The 18,408-nt window shown below is 34.6% G+C and overlaps 1 protein-coding gene across 2 annotated transcripts; it reads left to right on the top strand.

The window, feature by feature from the left end:
* The first annotated feature begins 3,280 nt into the window (after window positions 1-3,280).
* Window positions 3,281-16,811, top strand: LOC138315880 (CCR4-NOT transcription complex subunit 10-like). 2 transcript variants are annotated; one of them, XM_069257194.1, is made up of 17 exons: window positions 3,281-3,387; window positions 5,338-5,623; window positions 6,009-6,159; window positions 6,741-6,799; window positions 7,323-7,451; window positions 7,908-7,991; window positions 8,836-9,094; window positions 11,164-11,366; window positions 11,880-11,995; window positions 12,171-12,299; window positions 12,406-12,483; window positions 12,733-12,846; window positions 13,235-13,365; window positions 13,631-13,696; window positions 13,916-14,037; window positions 14,910-14,982; window positions 15,203-16,811. In XM_069257194.1, the coding sequence occupies exons 2-17, from the start codon at window positions 5,351-5,353 to the stop codon at window positions 15,322-15,324; spliced, it is 2,109 nt and encodes a 702-aa protein (XP_069113295.1). In that variant the 5' UTR covers window positions 3,281-3,387; window positions 5,338-5,350; the 3' UTR covers window positions 15,325-16,811. The 2 variants fall into 2 exon arrangements, with proteins under 2 accessions (XP_069113295.1, XP_069113294.1); XM_069257193.1 differs by having other exon boundaries at window positions 6,738-6,799.
* Window positions 16,812-18,408: the final 1,597 nt, after the last annotated feature.

Raw genomic sequence — 18,408 nt, 5'->3', positions numbered from 1 at the left:
TCATAGACTTGCGCAAGCCCCATATCATATTTTCAGAGTGAAATATAAGGTATATATGTGATATTTTCACCCGAGTGAAATTACTTTAGAATGAAGATGTTAAAAATGTTACATGTAGAATATTCCTTGTTTCTTGGCGAATAACAGTTATATTTCATCTCGTGGTGTGAAAACTGATATTCTCCACCCCAGTCAATGAAATATAACTGTCATCCGCCAAGAAACAATGAATATCCTCTGCCGTTATATTGGTCTCGTTACTTTCCGATCATTTCTCTACCTATTTTGATTTTTGTTCTTAATATTAGACCAGGGATTTTATCTACGTCCTTGATTAGGCCCAAAAAATATAATATGACTGTTTAGGGTTACTTATTGGTAAAAAAAAGTAAGGTCGGTAGGCCGGGAGTAGTTTTTTTCCCCCAGTGTTTTTCATTCTAAAATAATGGAGTCTGAGATCGAAATACCGACTTTTATTTTTTTCGTAGACAAGTGGGGTAAAAAATTAGGGTCGGTCGGGTTACCCTAAACAGACATATCATTATTTTTTTTTTTTTTTGCCTTATGTCCTCGGATAGACCCTAACTCGTACAAAGCTAATAAAAGTAATTTTACGAATTTTATAAGTTGCCATATCTGGGCGAAAAAATGTGACCTCGCCTATTTTTTCTTCAGTAATCTATTGAAACCCGTAAGGTTTGAAGAATTAACCCAGAAACACACATATATATATGTATATTTGTTTCTGATTAACCTGCGAAACTAATTTAAATTGATTAAAACAATCATGTACAATGATGCCGCATTAGAGATGTTACTTTATGCACTGTAAAATTCTTGGTTTTTGTATGCCATCCTGTATGTCTACCAATGTCCTGTATATGTAGAGGGACCTAATTAACCTCGTTCAATCATAGGACCCACTATATATAGACTAATATATAGAGAAAGGTAAGTACTCGTGGCTCCTTTATAGCCTTGTTTATGGGTCTGTTCTCGTGTGTGTGTTTTGTCTTTATTCCGTGAATATAATAATCCATGGTTAATCTGCAATATCTTTCAGAAGGTTCACGTTATCTCGTTGCATACACAAAGTATCTTCAATGATTATACTATAGTCATCCTAAATGTGTTAAAGTTCTTATTTCATCCATGTTGATATGTAATACACTGTGATTTCTTGGGTTCAATCTTGGATTGCAAGATCTGCTTGCAGCTCATATTATTTAGATAATTTAATCATTTGTTAAGTTCCGCTTATATTAGGATTAGCTATTTAAAATATTTCCTCAGTCCTCAGTAATTGTCGTGATTTGTTTAGCCATAGTCTAACAATATATATCGCTCCCCTCTCTCAGTTCGGTTTATTTTTCCGAAGTTGCCACACCCCTACTTATCTTCACCTATCTAGCTTTAAGCTTACTTACCGTAACCCGGGTAGGCTGGTGGGACGTCATCATTTACCTCCATAGTGGCCTAACTTAGTCAGTGTTTCACGGGATTTGTTGTCACCATCACCTATATCTAAAGGATGGCCAACTTTTATCAGTATATTATCAGTCGTATCATTGCTCATGTGTGATAAATGGCGGACCCATATATCTCTATTTCGAAATGACGATTTCTTACGCCATGGCATAGTTGTTTGATTGTTTGGTGTTTGTTGTTTTTTGTTTTTGTTTTCGGTCCCTTCCGAGTAAAAAAACCATCGAACATTTGTTTGGAAACTGTACAACTAAATGAGAGCAGGGAAAAACGTAAAATCTACAAAACATCTTCTATATTTGATCATTATATGTATGGATTCGAGATACCGAAACGACGTGGGTTAAGCAAGATTTTCCGTCGATTAATTTAACCCCACCCTCCAGTGATTATGACGTCATATTTTGATGTGATTTTGTGACGTCACAATCACTGAACTAATTAAGGATTAACTTGAATAGTTTTTTTATGTTATGGAACACAAAAATCTGTGTGTACACTAAACTAAACTGCAAAGCGGTTAATGGCGAGAGTACACTCAGACATCCTCGATACTCCAGGGGTTCCGATCACTTACGATCTCTACACCCCTGGACTATCTCATCGTAAAACTGGAGGCAACAGAACAGAACAGGTAATTTAGTCCTTTGATGTACATCAAAAGAACCGTATAACGGTACACTGTGGTTGATTATGTGGCTTTGAAGTTGGGCGTCGCTCTCTCTGTAGTCTTCAAAGGAAATCTTTGCTGGTCTGTGATTGGTCAAATATTTTCAGCTGAGTTGCCTTCAATTTCACAATGAGATAGTCCAGGGGTGTAGAGATCGTAAGTGATCGGAACCCCTGGAGTATCGAGGATGACACTCAGATGGAGGCGAGTGATTTTTTGAAATTTTCATTTTCATAATTTATAAATACTGTACTGGTATGAAATATTAACAGTTGCATACATTTTGATATTTGTTTATAGAAAACTTTTAAGTTCCAACTAAATGTATGAAAATAACTATGGCTAATTGTATAGTAATAACGCCGTTGAAAATGTCTGTAATATGATTAAATGATGGACGTAGGCTACAAGCCCCTATTGTCTATATCCATATAAAATACAGAATTAACAATAAATTCGGGTGTAAAACTGTTCATATATCAATGCTTATATTTAAATTATTATTTTTACAGTAATTATCCTGCATTATTTCGAATTCTTTCACATCTTGGGAAAGACTGTTCCATTTGTCAATTACACAAAAGCTAAAAGAAGTGTTTCCGTATCTTTACTTTGTATCCATGACCTCCGATTCTGCTGTCGACATCCTTTTTGTGTTACACGATTGTCACAAATATTGTTAATAATCTTGAAAGTCTTGAACTTTCTCGATGCTCCAGGGGCTACTATTACTGACATAATATCCACCTCTGGAGTAGATCTATCTTGAAGGCACCAGAAAACACATGCAGGTTTAATTTTTTCATTGACGTACAACAAAGAAGTTCTCGGTAACGGCACACTGTGGTTCATTGTGATGCTTTAAAGTTTGGCATCTCTCTCTCCCCCACCCCCCTCCCTCTCTCTCTCTCTCTCTCTCTCTCTCTCTCGCGTCTCCAAAAGAAGTCTCTGCAGACCTGCAATTGGTCTCTTTTCTCCTGAACTGCCTCCAGTTTTTTCTATAGGATATAACGTAAGTTATAGTAACCTTCGGTGTGTCGAGGATGGGTCTCGGGCAGTAAAGCGAAATATTAGAATTTTATGTAGGCCTACAGGCCCCTGTGTAATAACATATCGTCCGATAGGTGGCGCTCAACAATCGAAGAAAAAAACATGGCGGCGCCCATGTAAGCGTTGGCTCACTGCTGAAAAGTTTTATTTGCTGAACCGTATTTTATGCATTAAGCACAAAGGCAAGTACACGTTTCAGCATTTTATGTTTTATTAGAATTTTCACCAATATTTTCAAAATATTTTTTATGCTAAAGAAACGTTGAAATTATTCTTGTGTGACATGCAGAAACGCAGGTTTGTACAGTACTGTCAGTACTAAAGCATTCTGTAACTGTCGGCATTCTTAGAGCTATGACCACGCTCTTTGATCTGATAAAGCGATATGTTATTTTGTTAGTTGATCGAAAATCAAACGCATTCCAATTACTTCCCTACTGGACTGATGGTATGATTATTCGTTCTAAAATTCATAAACACCATCAAAATGCCAAGACTGCAAGAGAATGAAGCCTTTTGTTAATCAGTTATTAGAACAGAAAAAAATATGATAATGTTAAAGGAGAGAATCTGTTGATGCTATCCATAACCGCCTTGAAACTGAAACTTTGAAGGAAATGGCCAATTAAATTGTGTATAATTTAACTCATGGAGCTGATCCACTCAACCTTCATCAAAACTTTCCTGCAAATTAATGTATTAGCTCAGTTGTTAATGTACAATTGATGTAAGAGGAATACATGTTGATGTATATCTGAGATCTGTGGATCACCAGTGGTGGTGTGTATGGCCCTGGCATTACACAGTAAATAAACACTCTGGATACCTTGTGGATGTAGTCTTAGATGTCACAGTGTTCACTGATCAAACCTAGCCTTCCTCCTTTGATTGACAGGGATAATACCACTGTACTGCATGAAAATTGTAGTTTTTACTAGTGAACAAAATATACACCCTCTTAGATTACTCCATGGACTTTTCATGAACTTTCAGAAAGAAGTGATATTTCAATATGATAGATAAATATCTCAAATGGACCAAACTGCATAACATTAGATGTAGAGAAAATAAATCCAAATTTTTGAACTTAAATTGTAGCATCAATTTGTAAATCTGCTAATCTAAATTTATAAGATAAAAAAATGATAGAATCTATGATGGATCTACAAACATCCAATTTCACTTGATTCAGGTAGCAAGCTTAAAGTTGTATGGTCTATAACTTTTGCTCTTTTTGTCATATAGTGAAAACTGTTTAAGTGTTATACATATTTTTCTCCGTCTGTCTGAGTTTTAAACTTTCTAATTTTACTACTTTTTATACAGTTGCAACACTGGAAGTATTTTCAATTATAAAAAAAAAAAAATCTTTTTAACGTGTACACATGAAAAGTAGGCTCTAAAAGATGCTGAACCATTCCAAACTCTTCCGAACATTGTCTCGACAATTTCGAAGTAACACTAGAGTTGTGAAATGAAGAGAAATGTCAACATTTTTTTTACAAACAAAACATGCGATTGAAGGCGTCAATTATCCAATGTTTAAGTGACATATCGTTGCAGTGAAATTAGCATGCAATATAACTTAAATATTACATGTGTATACCCCTATCAGGAATAGGATGGCGACTTACTTCATGGTCATCAGCCCTTCTGTCTGTCCATCTGTCTTTTTATCATGCTGCACGTTATCATGTCTGGGCTCTAGCCTATAAGAATAAGGCATTTGAATCCAATCATACTTTGTATATTGGTTGACCACCTAGGTGTGAATGGTGTATCACTTACTAAAACAAGGTCACTGATTGTATATTGTGACCTTGGACTTCCATTTAAGAAAATATGTTAGGCTAAAAAGATAAATAGCCTTTAGGCTTAAAAGGATGAATTTGTAAGCGGTTATAAATTTACTTACCGGTACTAATATTCATCAGAAAAAAAAAAAAAATGAATTATGAAAATAGATATTAAAGTCCAAACTAATTGTGCAATTATTGTCAAAAATAACCATTTCTGTCTATATATTTAAATGTAAATTTGTTACCACATAAAAAATGTATGTGAAATTGTGAATAAGAAAATATTTGAAATTATTGAGGTCTACTTGCTGATTATATTGCCTTTTTGTTTAGATCTATAACAGAGATGACTGAGAACAAAGAGGATCCTGTGGAGGCTGTTGAAGCCCCGCCCCCAGTTCCATCAGTCACCGAGCAACAGAAGGAATTAGCCAATCAGGCGCTTCAGGAATTTAATCAAAAACAGTATGGTGCATGTTGTAACCTCATGCACAAATTGATAGCTCAGAGGAACATGGATCCAAAAGTGGTGCACAATAAAGCTGTGGCTGAATTCTACCAGAGTGGCTTTCTCACGACAGATGAGTTCCGTGATAGACTCTCGTCTGTTTGTGTTATGGTAAGTTTTGAAATTTGATCGCAAGTTTATCATTTATTTGTAGCTAGCATAATTATAATTTATACAAATTTAATCCAGATGATTTGCAAACTCACTGTACTACTGTAAAACACTGTCTTGTCTTGTTATCTTAAAGTTATGTTTCATGTATGGAAATAGCTCAATCTTAATTTGAAATTTTGACAAAACAATAACTGCAATAAGCTGTTCTTAATGTTCGCAGATTTTAAAAACAAATTCAATTCCCTTTTTAACAAAGATATTAATAGTAAACAATAATTCATTTAATGTTGGCTATGCTAACATCAAAAGCCTTGAGAGCCTGGATAATCTTGTTGGCATTAAAGAGTACAATGTAATTCTAAATATATAATATTTTGTGTAGGCTAATGTCAACATCAACAACAGTGAAAGTCTGGAGGATGTTGACCACAGTGTCATATACTATAACCAAGCAGTAGTTCTCTACCACCTCCGGCAGTACAAAGCTGCCCTCAACATCCTAGACAAGCTCTTTCAGTTCATTGAACCTCTCGGTAAGTAATGGTATCATTGACTTGAACACTCTCTCAACCATCATGCATTGTCAATTTATCAATAACGCACAATGAAGTCAATTAGAGTTGTGAATTATGCATTAAATTAAAAAATCTAAGATATGGTTGCATCAGTTATTCCTCAATCCTTATTGTTTGATAAAGTGAGGTACAGATTTCATTTTCATTGGTTTGCCATTTGAAAGTATATCAAATAATTCATACCTACTTTCACTATATAACTTATTCACAATGAAATTTTTCTCTCTTCCAAATTTCTGAGTTTCATAACCCTTCTAAGGTCTTTAATAAAACATCACTGAATTTCATGTTTATCAGCAGCTTGATACTTATTTGTTTAAATTGCCATTAGAAAAGTACAAACTTGATTGTATTTCATAGTTACCAAACTAAAATGTTTGATTTATTGATGGAACTGATAAGCAGAATCAAACTAGATCCTTGGTGACCTTTAATACCAAAATGCCTCTTGCGTATGTTATTAGTATATTGGTTATGTATTTTTTGAACTGTATTATAATCTATCCTGTTTGTCCTCTCTTCCTGGTCTCCTATAGAAGAAGCTTTAGCTAGAAAAGCCATGATGCTGCTTGTGGAACTGTACCTGTGTACTTTCCAGGTAAAGGTTAAAGAGTGATGAACTGCCAATATTGATTTTAACCTCTATACCAAGACTCCTCAATATATCTTAGTGGGAAAATGTTTTTTTAAAGAAGTCAATAATTACATGTATCGTGACAATCAATATTATCATTCTTAGTAATTTTGTTATAATATTTCATTGTGAAAAAGATATTGAAAGATAATTAACTTTTGCTTCCAGAAATATTTTATAATTTTGAATAAATTAACCGCAATGTGAGGGGGAAGACATATAACGTAGGTGCTGTTAAAGACTGGAGGAGCGCTGCTCATAGGAAGCATTGCATTGCTGTTAAAGACTGGAGGAGTGCTGCTCATAGGAAGCATTGCATTGCTGTTAAAGACTGGAGGAGTGCTGCTCATAGGAAGCATTGCATTGCTGTTAAAGACTGGAGGAGCGCTGCTCATAGGAATCATTGCATTTTCATTTTGTCAAGTCTTTTTCTATCCCCATGATAATTTTAAGATGACTTATATAATGTTTCACTGTGTATTTACAGCCAGAAAAAGCTATTGGAATGCTGAGCTATGCAGAAAAAACAATGTTCAATGGAAGCAAAGAAAAGACAGAGAAAGATAACAAGGAAGATTCTGAAGCTTCAGAACAATGGAAACCAAAAATTAGCATGGTACTGGAACTTTTAGCACATGAAGATCTGAGCCATAAATATATTGTCTGTCTAGTTCTGGTATGATACACCAGTTGTTAAGAGAGTTGACTGTTTGACAAGGGAGTAGACAGATGGTATGAATAGTGATAATATGCAGTTGTTTTATAACTTCATGTAAACAGTCGGTCAGAAAACATTTGGTATCAAACAATTGAAATTTGTGTACATTAAGGCAATTTTAGGTAATAGTTCACTGTAAACCTAAATTTAATGCCATTTTGAAGAATTTTTATTGTAATCTGAATTTAGGCTCAAAATAACAGCTATGTATATATATGGTATCATCACATTACTTCATATTTGTATGACTTCATATAAATTGGCCTATTGACAGATATTTTAAACCTTGGTTTAGAGTTTGTGTTGCTTCACTGCAAATTATTTATCAGCATTAAAATCAATTTCAAATTTCAGTTCAAAACAAGGTGCTTACTTATGATGAAATCCATGAAGTCGTGTAAGAGAGAGATTAAATCATTGATGACGACGCAGGCAGTGGTAAGGAGATCTCACAATATAATCTAATTAATTGGTATGAAATCACAGATATACAGACAATGATAATATTTAAGGATTAAAGTATCTTTCTGTTGGTTTTATGGAAGGATAAAGTTGAGTAGGGTATTGATATTTGGAATGGACCGCGAAATGGCGGGCATTCCTGCTAATTTATCAGTAAACATACAAATAAAATGAGTTCCGTCTGTTGAAGCATATATCTTGGGGTTCCCAATATGAAACTATATGTCATTTTATTTATCTGATGTTAAAAACTCCACAGTGCAAATCAATTTGATTTTAGGCATTTGCATAGATTACCCATGCTTACGCAATTTACAACATGGCAGGATATTTAACGTAGTTTTGATGCAGAGTCTGAATAAAAAAGCCTGCATCAAGGAGATGTGACAAATGCAATCACTGTAGATTACAAATAGTAATGTAATGTCCTGCTACAAGTTTTGGTAAAACTTGTCCTACACAAATACTGTTGTTTTTCTGACATATCTTCTCCAATTGCCTGCAACCAAAATGTTACAAATACAAATAGGATGTACATGTTGTAGCGAACAACACAATGTTACTGACACAAGATGTAAACATTGCGACGTCATCGGAATGTGCAAAACTGTACATTGCACAACATTGTATATTTATCATAAGCACAGAAACATTGCTCAAAGAGATACAGTAGTAACACGATTTCTGATTTGATAATGCAAAATTTGACTTTGCAAAATTGACCAAAGCTCGAAAGTTAGTCTGAAACTAAAATTTGAATGTACCTTAGTATTCTATATATCACAATGAATAATGTATGCTTTTTATGGTGATTTTACAGAATACATCAGTGATATTTCTGAAGAGTAACTTTGAATATCTACGGGGCAATTATCGAAAGACAATTAAAATGTTGGGTCCCCCCTCATTTGTGCAACTGTTCACAGAGTCAGGAGAGTGCTTGCCTGTCATGTACTATAACAATATGGGATGTGTGCATTTTCACATGCGAAAACATCACAATGGAGCATTTAACTTCAGAAAGGCAATTCAGGAAAATGAAAATGCAATCAAAGATTTAAGAAGAGGGGCAGAGCAGCGTAAGTTACTTCTTGTTACATTTAATGTAGCCATTAGTATTTAGATCTGATGTTTTTGTGCATTGGTAGGATCAACTCTTCTTAAATTATTCATATCTTGCACTGGGCTCACACTAACTTTCCAGTTTGCTTAGCAAAAGTTGCGAAAGTGATTTTTTCTCTTTAGCAAATAAGAATTTCATTTAGCAAATTGTGCATTCACAGCATTTCATAATGAAAAACAATCAATTACTAAGAAGCATCAAATAATGTATTTTATGCATCAAGTGAAAAGTACACACAAACAAAAGATTCTGATCATTCATTAACCATACTCCGTCGTGCGTATTGTTACTTTACATCCCTTTAGCATTAAAAAATATATATATGGTATATTAACTGAATAATTTATCAACTGTTTTAGACTTACTATGAAAGTAATGTGACTGACAAAACTATGCTTGAAGCTTGTGTCCGCGTGATTGGATATCAGATGTGTAAAGAAAACTTTAGCATTTTTTAGGAATTAGGAGGAATTTATTTTAGCAATTAGCCAGATCGATTCTTTATTAATGAAAATGCGAATGGGTAGCGTGAGCCCAGTTGCATTTTAAAGTTGGACTAAGGTCATGATGTTAACATTTATCAGAAATCAGTATGCTGCACATTTGGTCAAGGTAGCTACACAGTTCAGAAGTTGTGTTCAGAGCATAAATTATTTCAACATGTAGTAATGCAATGAATAAATGATATAATTATTTTACTTAAATATGATTTTATTCCCATTTAAATTATGTGCACTGCTATTTAGAAAGCATATACAACATGTGTACATGCATATATAACATATGTACATATACAACATGTGTACATGCATATAAAACATGTGTACATATATACAACATGTGTACATGCATAACATGCATATATAACATGTTTACATATACATCATGTGTACATGCATAACATGCATATATAACATATGTACATATACAACATGTGTACATGCATATAAGACATGTGTACATATATACAACATGTGTACATGCATATATAACATGTGTACATATACAATATGTGTACATGCATAACATGCATGTAAAACATGTGTACATATATACAACATGTGTACATGTATAACATGCATATATAACATGTGTACATATACAACATGTGTACATGTATAACATGCATATATAACATGTGTACATATATAGCATGTGTACATGCATAACATGCATATATAACATATGTACACACACAACATGTGTGCTTATATACATATATAGCATGTGTACGTATACAACATGTGTACATATATAACAAGTGTTCATATACAACATGTGTACATATACAACATGTGTACGCATCAACATGTGTACATATACACCATGTGAACATATATAACATGTTTATAAAATTTTATTCAGTTACATCCAACATAATGATTTATTGCAGACTTTGGATAAGTTTGTTCATTAGTTGCTTACTCACAGTATTATTCTGTATTTACTTATTACAGAATTATCTGCCCTTGTGGGTAGGTATTGATTGTGGCATCAAGTGTTTGCAAACATAACGATATACTTTTTGGAGAACACAATATGAATTGCACCCACAAAATCACAAGTCATAATAGATACCTACCTGCAAGAGAGCTAACTCTGTAATATGCAAAGACGGAATACAGAAATAATATGCTAGAGTTTCGTTGTGTTTTATGTACGGCAATTCGTTTTAATATACCTTTTACATACGCAGGTAAATGGCTATAGTCTGTTTCGCAGAAGCAGACATGTAACACCTTGTAAACACTTTATATGAGGAAAAATAAAACAATCGCCTGTTCCTGATAAATTAATCTCCAAGAGACTTGTTTTGAAAAGGAATTAACGAAATTATGCATCTGCGAATAAAAGTTGGTTAATTTCCCAAATGAAGATTTTACATCAACCTCTATTTCTAAGTCCAAAATTCTGTGAAGACTCTACAAATAATATTAAATATAATAAAATCATTATCTAGTCTTTGTAAATAAAGATACTACTCAAATGGCTAGAATGTTCACAAGTGAGTTATGTTTGCTACAGATAAAAACCTGAACGGAAAGCCGTTAAACATGATAGGTGTGAGTCGACATTACGAGCTGCTCTACAACATGGGGATACAGCTGTTGCATTGTGGGAATCCTCTGGGAGCGTTTGAGTGTTTGGTGGAGGCCGTACAGGTGTTCAGGGTCAACCCTCGACTGTGGTTACGTCTCGCTGAGTGTTGTATCATGGCAAACAGAGAGGTGGGTACAAAGGGTGTGGCAAAGAGTTTTCTCCCTTCAGTCATGGAACTTTGTCTTTACTGACAAAGATAGGTAAATTACCTCCCTCCATATTTTGTACTATAGAAATGAAAATCCTCTCCTATATTTTCACCAAAGAATTGGAGACTGGAGGGAATACATTGTTCCAACATCCATCCAGTCCAATCCAGTCTTGTCATAAGTTGCTTCATATATTAAGGAGGGCAATATATGTCAATCCACAAGATTATGATAACAACACTTCACTATTTGAAATGGCCTTTTATTTTTGGACAAATTAGAAAGGACTAAGACACATATCATCCACTTTCATATATGTCTTTAGTCATTTCTAGTGTGTCCAACATAAAAACTTTAAAAGACATTTCAGATAGAGAATAGGCGCTATCTTGTTTATATATAATTCTATCCTTGAAAGGTTGAAATCAAGATTGGATGTGGTTAAATTCATAAACAGTATGTTGTGTAGTAATGCTTCTGTGTTTTATTTAGAGTAATGATGATGACAGGAAACTGGAACGAAGACTCGAGGTCATACAAGGGTCAGATGGAAGTGGTATCCATAGGAAACTACGACTTGGCCCAGGTATTCACAAAAACCGGGCAAGGTAAGTCACCTTTAAAACACAGCCAGTCAGGCCACTTATACTTGTCTTCCTAACCATTACAAATAAATGGTAACTGTTTTAAAATCATTTGAGCTTCATTTAAGTAAGATATGCCATATATTATGCAACTGTACAAAATTGTGATGCAATTTTCCTTTTTATTTTTTTTATTCAGTCCTGGAACCCCAGCAATTCCTGCCCCAAACCTTGAGTTTGCCGCACTTTGCCTGAAAAATGCCCTGCTCTTGCTACGAGATGATCCCCTAAACACACAACCCACACAAACAGAGGATCAAGATGGAGTGTGAGTACATTTATTACAATATTGTTCCTGTAAACAGTCTTAGTTTAAATGGAAACTGTTGGTGTGTGATGTATCATTGATAAGTTTACTCTATCCTCCTCTTCAGTAAGACTCCCCCTGAAATGGTGCTAGTTCCTGCTCCCCCAGGTAACCCAATGAGAGCCATGGAGGTAGCCAATCTCAGGTAGGCTAACAAACACTTCTGATATTTTTGTTTCAGTCACAAAATTAATATACAATGTACATTTATTTGTTGGTTCTATATTTCTTAAACAGACTTTTAACCAGTATCACATAAAATTTCTCTTTGAACTTGTATCACAGGAATTTTTTTAAAAATTTTTTTATTATTTGTATCAAATAGATAGTCTTTATCTTGAATGTATTTATCGTTTAATGGCTATGAATCTGTACCTGATAATGTTTTTGACAGGTGTTCCATCCTTGCGTCAGCAGCTTATGTATCCCTGTGTTTATATGACTATGCTTTGGCTCTGCAACATGCAGAAAACCTACTACGCCAACCTAGACTATCAGGGGCCCAGAGGTATGTTATTGTATCATCAGGCATAAAAAATACTGAATGTTACATGGAAGTTTCTCTGTCTATTTCAAACTCAACTAGATTAATACATGTACATGTATATGTTGATGGAAGGATTTTCAATTAGATATTATAATCAAGTTTGACAGCTAATTGGGCTAAGGTGTCCGACATTCCACCACTAGCTCTTCTCCTCCTGGTCCTTAGTCACATCCTTACCTGTATTATGTTACTTTAGACTTAAGACTTATGATTTTTCTCTGCAACCTCCAGCTTTCTACCATAACCAAAACTTTAGTCATTTTAAAAATCATCATAGGTGTTAATTAAACATAAATCACACAGTCAAGCACACATATTTGTCTAAATGAGATCATCATTGTTTGTCTAGATACCTCGGCCACCTGTACATGGCAGAAGCCCTTGTTGCCATGGATAAGATAGCAGATGCAATTCAACATCTGAACCCGGAGACTGTGGTGGACATCAGTACAAATCCACCGGAACAGAAATCTGACCAAGGTAAACTTTGACTTCATCATTTGATGCTTTTCTTATTGTATTAAAGACCTTCCTAAATTTCTGGAAAATAAGTATTTCAAATGTTTGACTTAATTCTTCTCCAAAATTCCCTTTTTCCGAAATTCTTGATAAAAACAACTTTCTTATTTCATCCATGTGACTTTTCCCCCAACCAGAAGAGCCCCTGGTATCTTGTAAATTTGACACTTTACTAGAACTAGTAAACGATCATTGATATAAAACTTTTTTCCAAACTCTGCTTCAGATAAAAATGACAAGGGAGACAAATTGGACAAAGGAGAAAAAGACCAAGAATCCTCAGAAGCCAAAGGTTGGTGAACTGAACCTAATTGATACAAATGTGTTACTAAATTAATGTCTGTTCTCACTAATAAACAAATGATTTTCTTAGTAAAAGCCATGGTTCTCTTCAACTTTCTTTTCCCCAATAGAGGCTGTCCTGATGAAATCTGTTTAAGTTCTCTGTATCTCTGTATTGTATTTTTCGGGTAAAAAGTTGCACCTATGTGTAATCCTTGTTGAATTTCAGGTTCTCTGTATCCGTGGTCGCCAAAAGATCTGACGAAAGCTAAAGCCATCATGCAGTATAACCTGGCTACTGCTCACGCTATACGTGGAGAATATGATAAGGCAATGGCCAACCTAGGAGAAGTGAGTGGCGTGGTCTTTTATAATGTAGAACTTTAGTTTTTGTTTGTGTTCATTCTATACATGGATAGTGGCTATATCAATAGCAACAGTATATGATTATCAGAGTTATTTGAAGTGAACTGACTTACATTTAAGATTAAATCCTTCGATTTAGATACCATGAACAGCTGAATCAGATTGTATACCAAAGTGTGTATACTAAAGACAAAACAAATCGCCTAGTTAGGTCATCTGACCCAAAGGGCCAGGGTGACCTTATGTCATCAAGTTTCTACCGTCGCTGTCCGTAAACTATTCACATTTTGAACTCAAGTTCTACCTGTGCGTTTTAGCTAAAACTTGCATGAAATGATCCTGACATGATTCTGACAAGGTGTTGTTATTTTTCGGGTCAATCCGAAATCCAAGATTGCCGCCACAGCCGCCATCTTGAAAACACATTTAGAACTTCTTCACGAGTTCTACCTGTGGGATTTGGCTGAAACTTACATGAAATTATCCTAACATAGTCCCGACAAAGTGTCTTTATTTTTCGGGTCGATCCGAAATCCAAGATGCCATTGTGTTGACAATTTTCATAAAACACATTCATTGTATTTTAGGTATATAGACATGAATTTGGAGAATTACAGTACTTCCCCCTCTCTCCCTTACTTCACATCATTGATGTCTAATTTAAATGAAGTTTGCCAACTTATATATACCTCTATAGTGTGAATTATGTCAGGCTGCATGTTCTATAAAGGACAAAGTGGAAAGTATACACACATCATATTACAATCCTTGTTACCTGTTTGGAAAGCATATTGGAGGCTGTCTGATTGTTGGTGTCTATATATAAATACCTGTGTAACTGTGGTTGAATATTTCAGAGCTCAAACTATATCGGGACACCTCTTCCTGCCCAGATGTATTTCCTTAAGTTGTACTTGGACCTCATCGAAGGTAAATTTTCCCAACCTGACCATCCTTTTGTTAGTCTTTTTGGTCTCAATAAACTTCTCTAGGTAAAGACATGTTTATTTGTAAAAGAAAGTGCATCTTTATAAGGTTAGGATTTCTTTCTTTTAGTTATTTTCAGCAGTAAGTAGATGAATTTGTGGGGCAGATTTTACTGGAAAATACTTAACTAATTTACATAATTGTCTTTTTCTTCCATTTCAAGGTCGAAGGAAGATGGCACAGATTGTCATCAAAGACCACTTTGGTCATGTGACTCCAAATCGAGTTGAGATGAAGATCAACTCCAAACCTAACAACGTACGAAATGATGTGCCAATGCCATGATGACGGGAGAGTGTTACAGAGACAGACCAAAATGGCATGGCATCAAGGCTGTGTTACCATGGTTATTAGTGTTATAGAGGTGGATCCTTTAGATATAGCTTGAGTTGTCCCCCTTTATCAGAGGCACTCTGATTTTGCTGAACTGTTCATTGTTATTAAGCATCAGCTATACAGATTGTTAAATATCTAAATCCATTGCAATTTTGCAACAGGGTTCCACATTGTTGAAGAAAGATGCTTATACGAGAATGGATAGTCATCCGTTTAGGAACAAGGTCCTACCTTAAAGGGCAACTGTTTAAATGATGGATGTCATTTCATTCGACAGAGAGGCTACTGGAATATTGAGGATCACATTTATATCAGAGAAGGGGTAAAGGAAAACTATTAAGTCAGAAATGAGTCAATGTGGGTAAATTTGGTACACAGATTAGCAAGACGGATAATGGTGGTAGAAATAAATTTTAGGTAGGTCAGCAAGGTCATAGAGACCAAAGAGGTCAAGGTCAGCTATAAATACATGTGTTAAAAATCAACAGAGGTTCAACATTGGTTATTCTTGGTCACAGAGGTTTGTGTATGTCACTGAAAAAATTAAATCACATATGCAACTAAGTGTAATGTTTATGGAATCCTTTTTAATTTTGTCCCAACAGGTCAAAGTTCTATCAAAGTGCTAATGTTTGTTCTCTCCTGTATTGTTATGTATGTTATGATCTACTTTTTCCTTCTCAGTTAACATCGTTCCAGTGATCTTATTGTAGACCTCCTTGGTGGTTTTTGTGTCGCCTGCAATGCAAGTGCCAAACATAGGTATCACTATGTCGGCGTATGAAAATTGGGTTCTGTGTGAAAACTGAAGTATTTATTGTCCGAATTCAGCCAAGCTTGGTATATTGCTTTATATCAATGAGATCTCGGATAAGTTTGATACTGCTCAAAATCCGTCAATATTTGCAAGAGTTACAGGACTTTGAAATCGTCAAAACAGATAAATCCATGGTTTCTGCACGATAACTTTGATATTTATTGTCTGATTTTAACTAAATTTAAATTGTTATGCAGGCGACACATCCACTTCCATGGAATTCTTGTCTTATTTTAGGGTTTTATGTTGAAAAAATCTTAAATCTGACAATGAACAAACAATTGAATATATGAACTCTGTGATATGATTGCTTCATTAACAATTTATTTTAGTTGATTTGTATAGTGTTCAAGTCAAATGTGCTCATATTCTTATAACAATTTCTTTTATAAACCTCTAAAATGGAGCCTATCAAAAAAAACTAGCATGTCTAGAGCTTGCTGTCTGTGACACAGAGACCTGGCAACCAGTGATTTGAATTCTTCAGCATGAAATGACAGAGAGAATTTATCTTGAATGTCGGTTATAAATTATTTGAAATGATTATGTTGGTAATGAAAGCAATGGATCAGATTTGTGTATAAAATCTGAAAAGGCAATAAAAATACCAGGAACAATTTTTGAGCTTTGCCTTTGTATTACAACTAGACGATCTCATTATTTAGATATGTGTGACTCGATCTACCTGTATTTATTTTGCATTGAAAGACCACGTTATTGTGAAAAAACGTCATGTGCGTTGATAGATGGAGTTCCATCGCATTGATAATGTTAATCAAGGGGAAATTACTCGTCTTGGCTTATGGATATTTGTGTTCTCGTGTTGTTTCTCGCGTGGATGCGCGATCACGTGAATGAATTTAAATGGCAGTTTGTAAGAGTAAGAAAGATCACATGATAAAACAACTTCTGAAAAATACAGACGTGCCGTTCATTATACATGCCATGTTACGTTCTTTCTGTAATGGCCAAAATGGCGTTCTAATTTTGTTTAAATTTTCTATATTTTAAGTTCAGATTTAGCCACGCCGTACGTATTTAGAAGTAGAAGACATTGTTATAGGTGGTTTTATTTTCCAGTGATTATTATCTTATTGTTCTAACAAAGTTCGTTCCTGTGTATGTTATTGTTAGGAAACGTTCGGTACAAATATCTTCCAAGTCCACTTAACCAGGATTTTTTTATATAACAATACTAATAGTGTATTATTTGGTTATGAATTAGAAAACTATATTGCCGAAGAACTTTGACCTTAACTGCATTCCTGACATTTTTAAATATCGACCCCGTATTTCGCCTAGCTAGTACGCAAATGTTTGTTTCACTGTGGTCATAAATGGGGTCAACGCTCTGACCGATTTATCAAATGAACAATCAGCATTAAATGACGTCAGTACAATGTGTGTAAACATGCACAAATGCCACAGAAGAATGTTTCCATTAATTTAGAGACGGACATTTTGTGGCAAATGTTAATTTTCGTCAAAACACTTTTATATAAAAAGTTTAATTTTATTGTAAAAGAAAAACACCAAGTAATCTACGAAAGCAATATCATCCATTTTTGTTGTTTTGCTGAGGGTTTGTCGTTGGTAAGTACCTAGTAAGAAATTTTGCGTAATAAGGCCACGCTATATACATATGCTTGATCGGGGCCAAAAGTGGGCGTTACCTTACTGACCACCACCGCGTCATGTTGTGAGTTGTATAAAGTAGGGCACGCAAGAATTGCAACGAAGGACTTTGATATCACTGTTCTAAAATAGAGTTAAAAACAGTTTCTACAGATAGCAAAACACACCAGGTAAAAAAAATGCTAAATCATGTAATACATATCTGCATATATTAATTAGTTTTATTTTCCAAGGATTTATATTTGAATTATTTCTTTGCATATTAAATACAAGAAAAATACATAAAGTATATATAAATCAAGGTATAAGATTTTATGAATAATATCTAAAGATAATAATCTTTAAAATACACAACTTAGGGACATAAAGGTATTTATAGGTGTATGGGTCCAATTGATTTTATTGGTTATTTCTCCGCAGCGCCCATTTATATATACGTCCTTGGACCAAGCACAATATTCTGATGTCCAGGGAGCACGAATGCGTTCAACTTTCCCACGATCAGATTACGAGAAGGAAACGCCAATTAAATCATTAATTAGAAATTTTAGTCACTGCCCCATAATTCATTAAACCCCGGG

The sequence above is a fragment of the Argopecten irradians genome, chromosome 2 (genome assembly GCF_041381155.1).
Source record: "Argopecten irradians isolate NY chromosome 2, Ai_NY, whole genome shotgun sequence".
Taxonomy (NCBI): Eukaryota; Metazoa; Mollusca; class Bivalvia; order Pectinida; family Pectinidae; genus Argopecten; species Argopecten irradians.
This window is presented reverse-complemented; position numbering and strand designations above follow the sequence as displayed.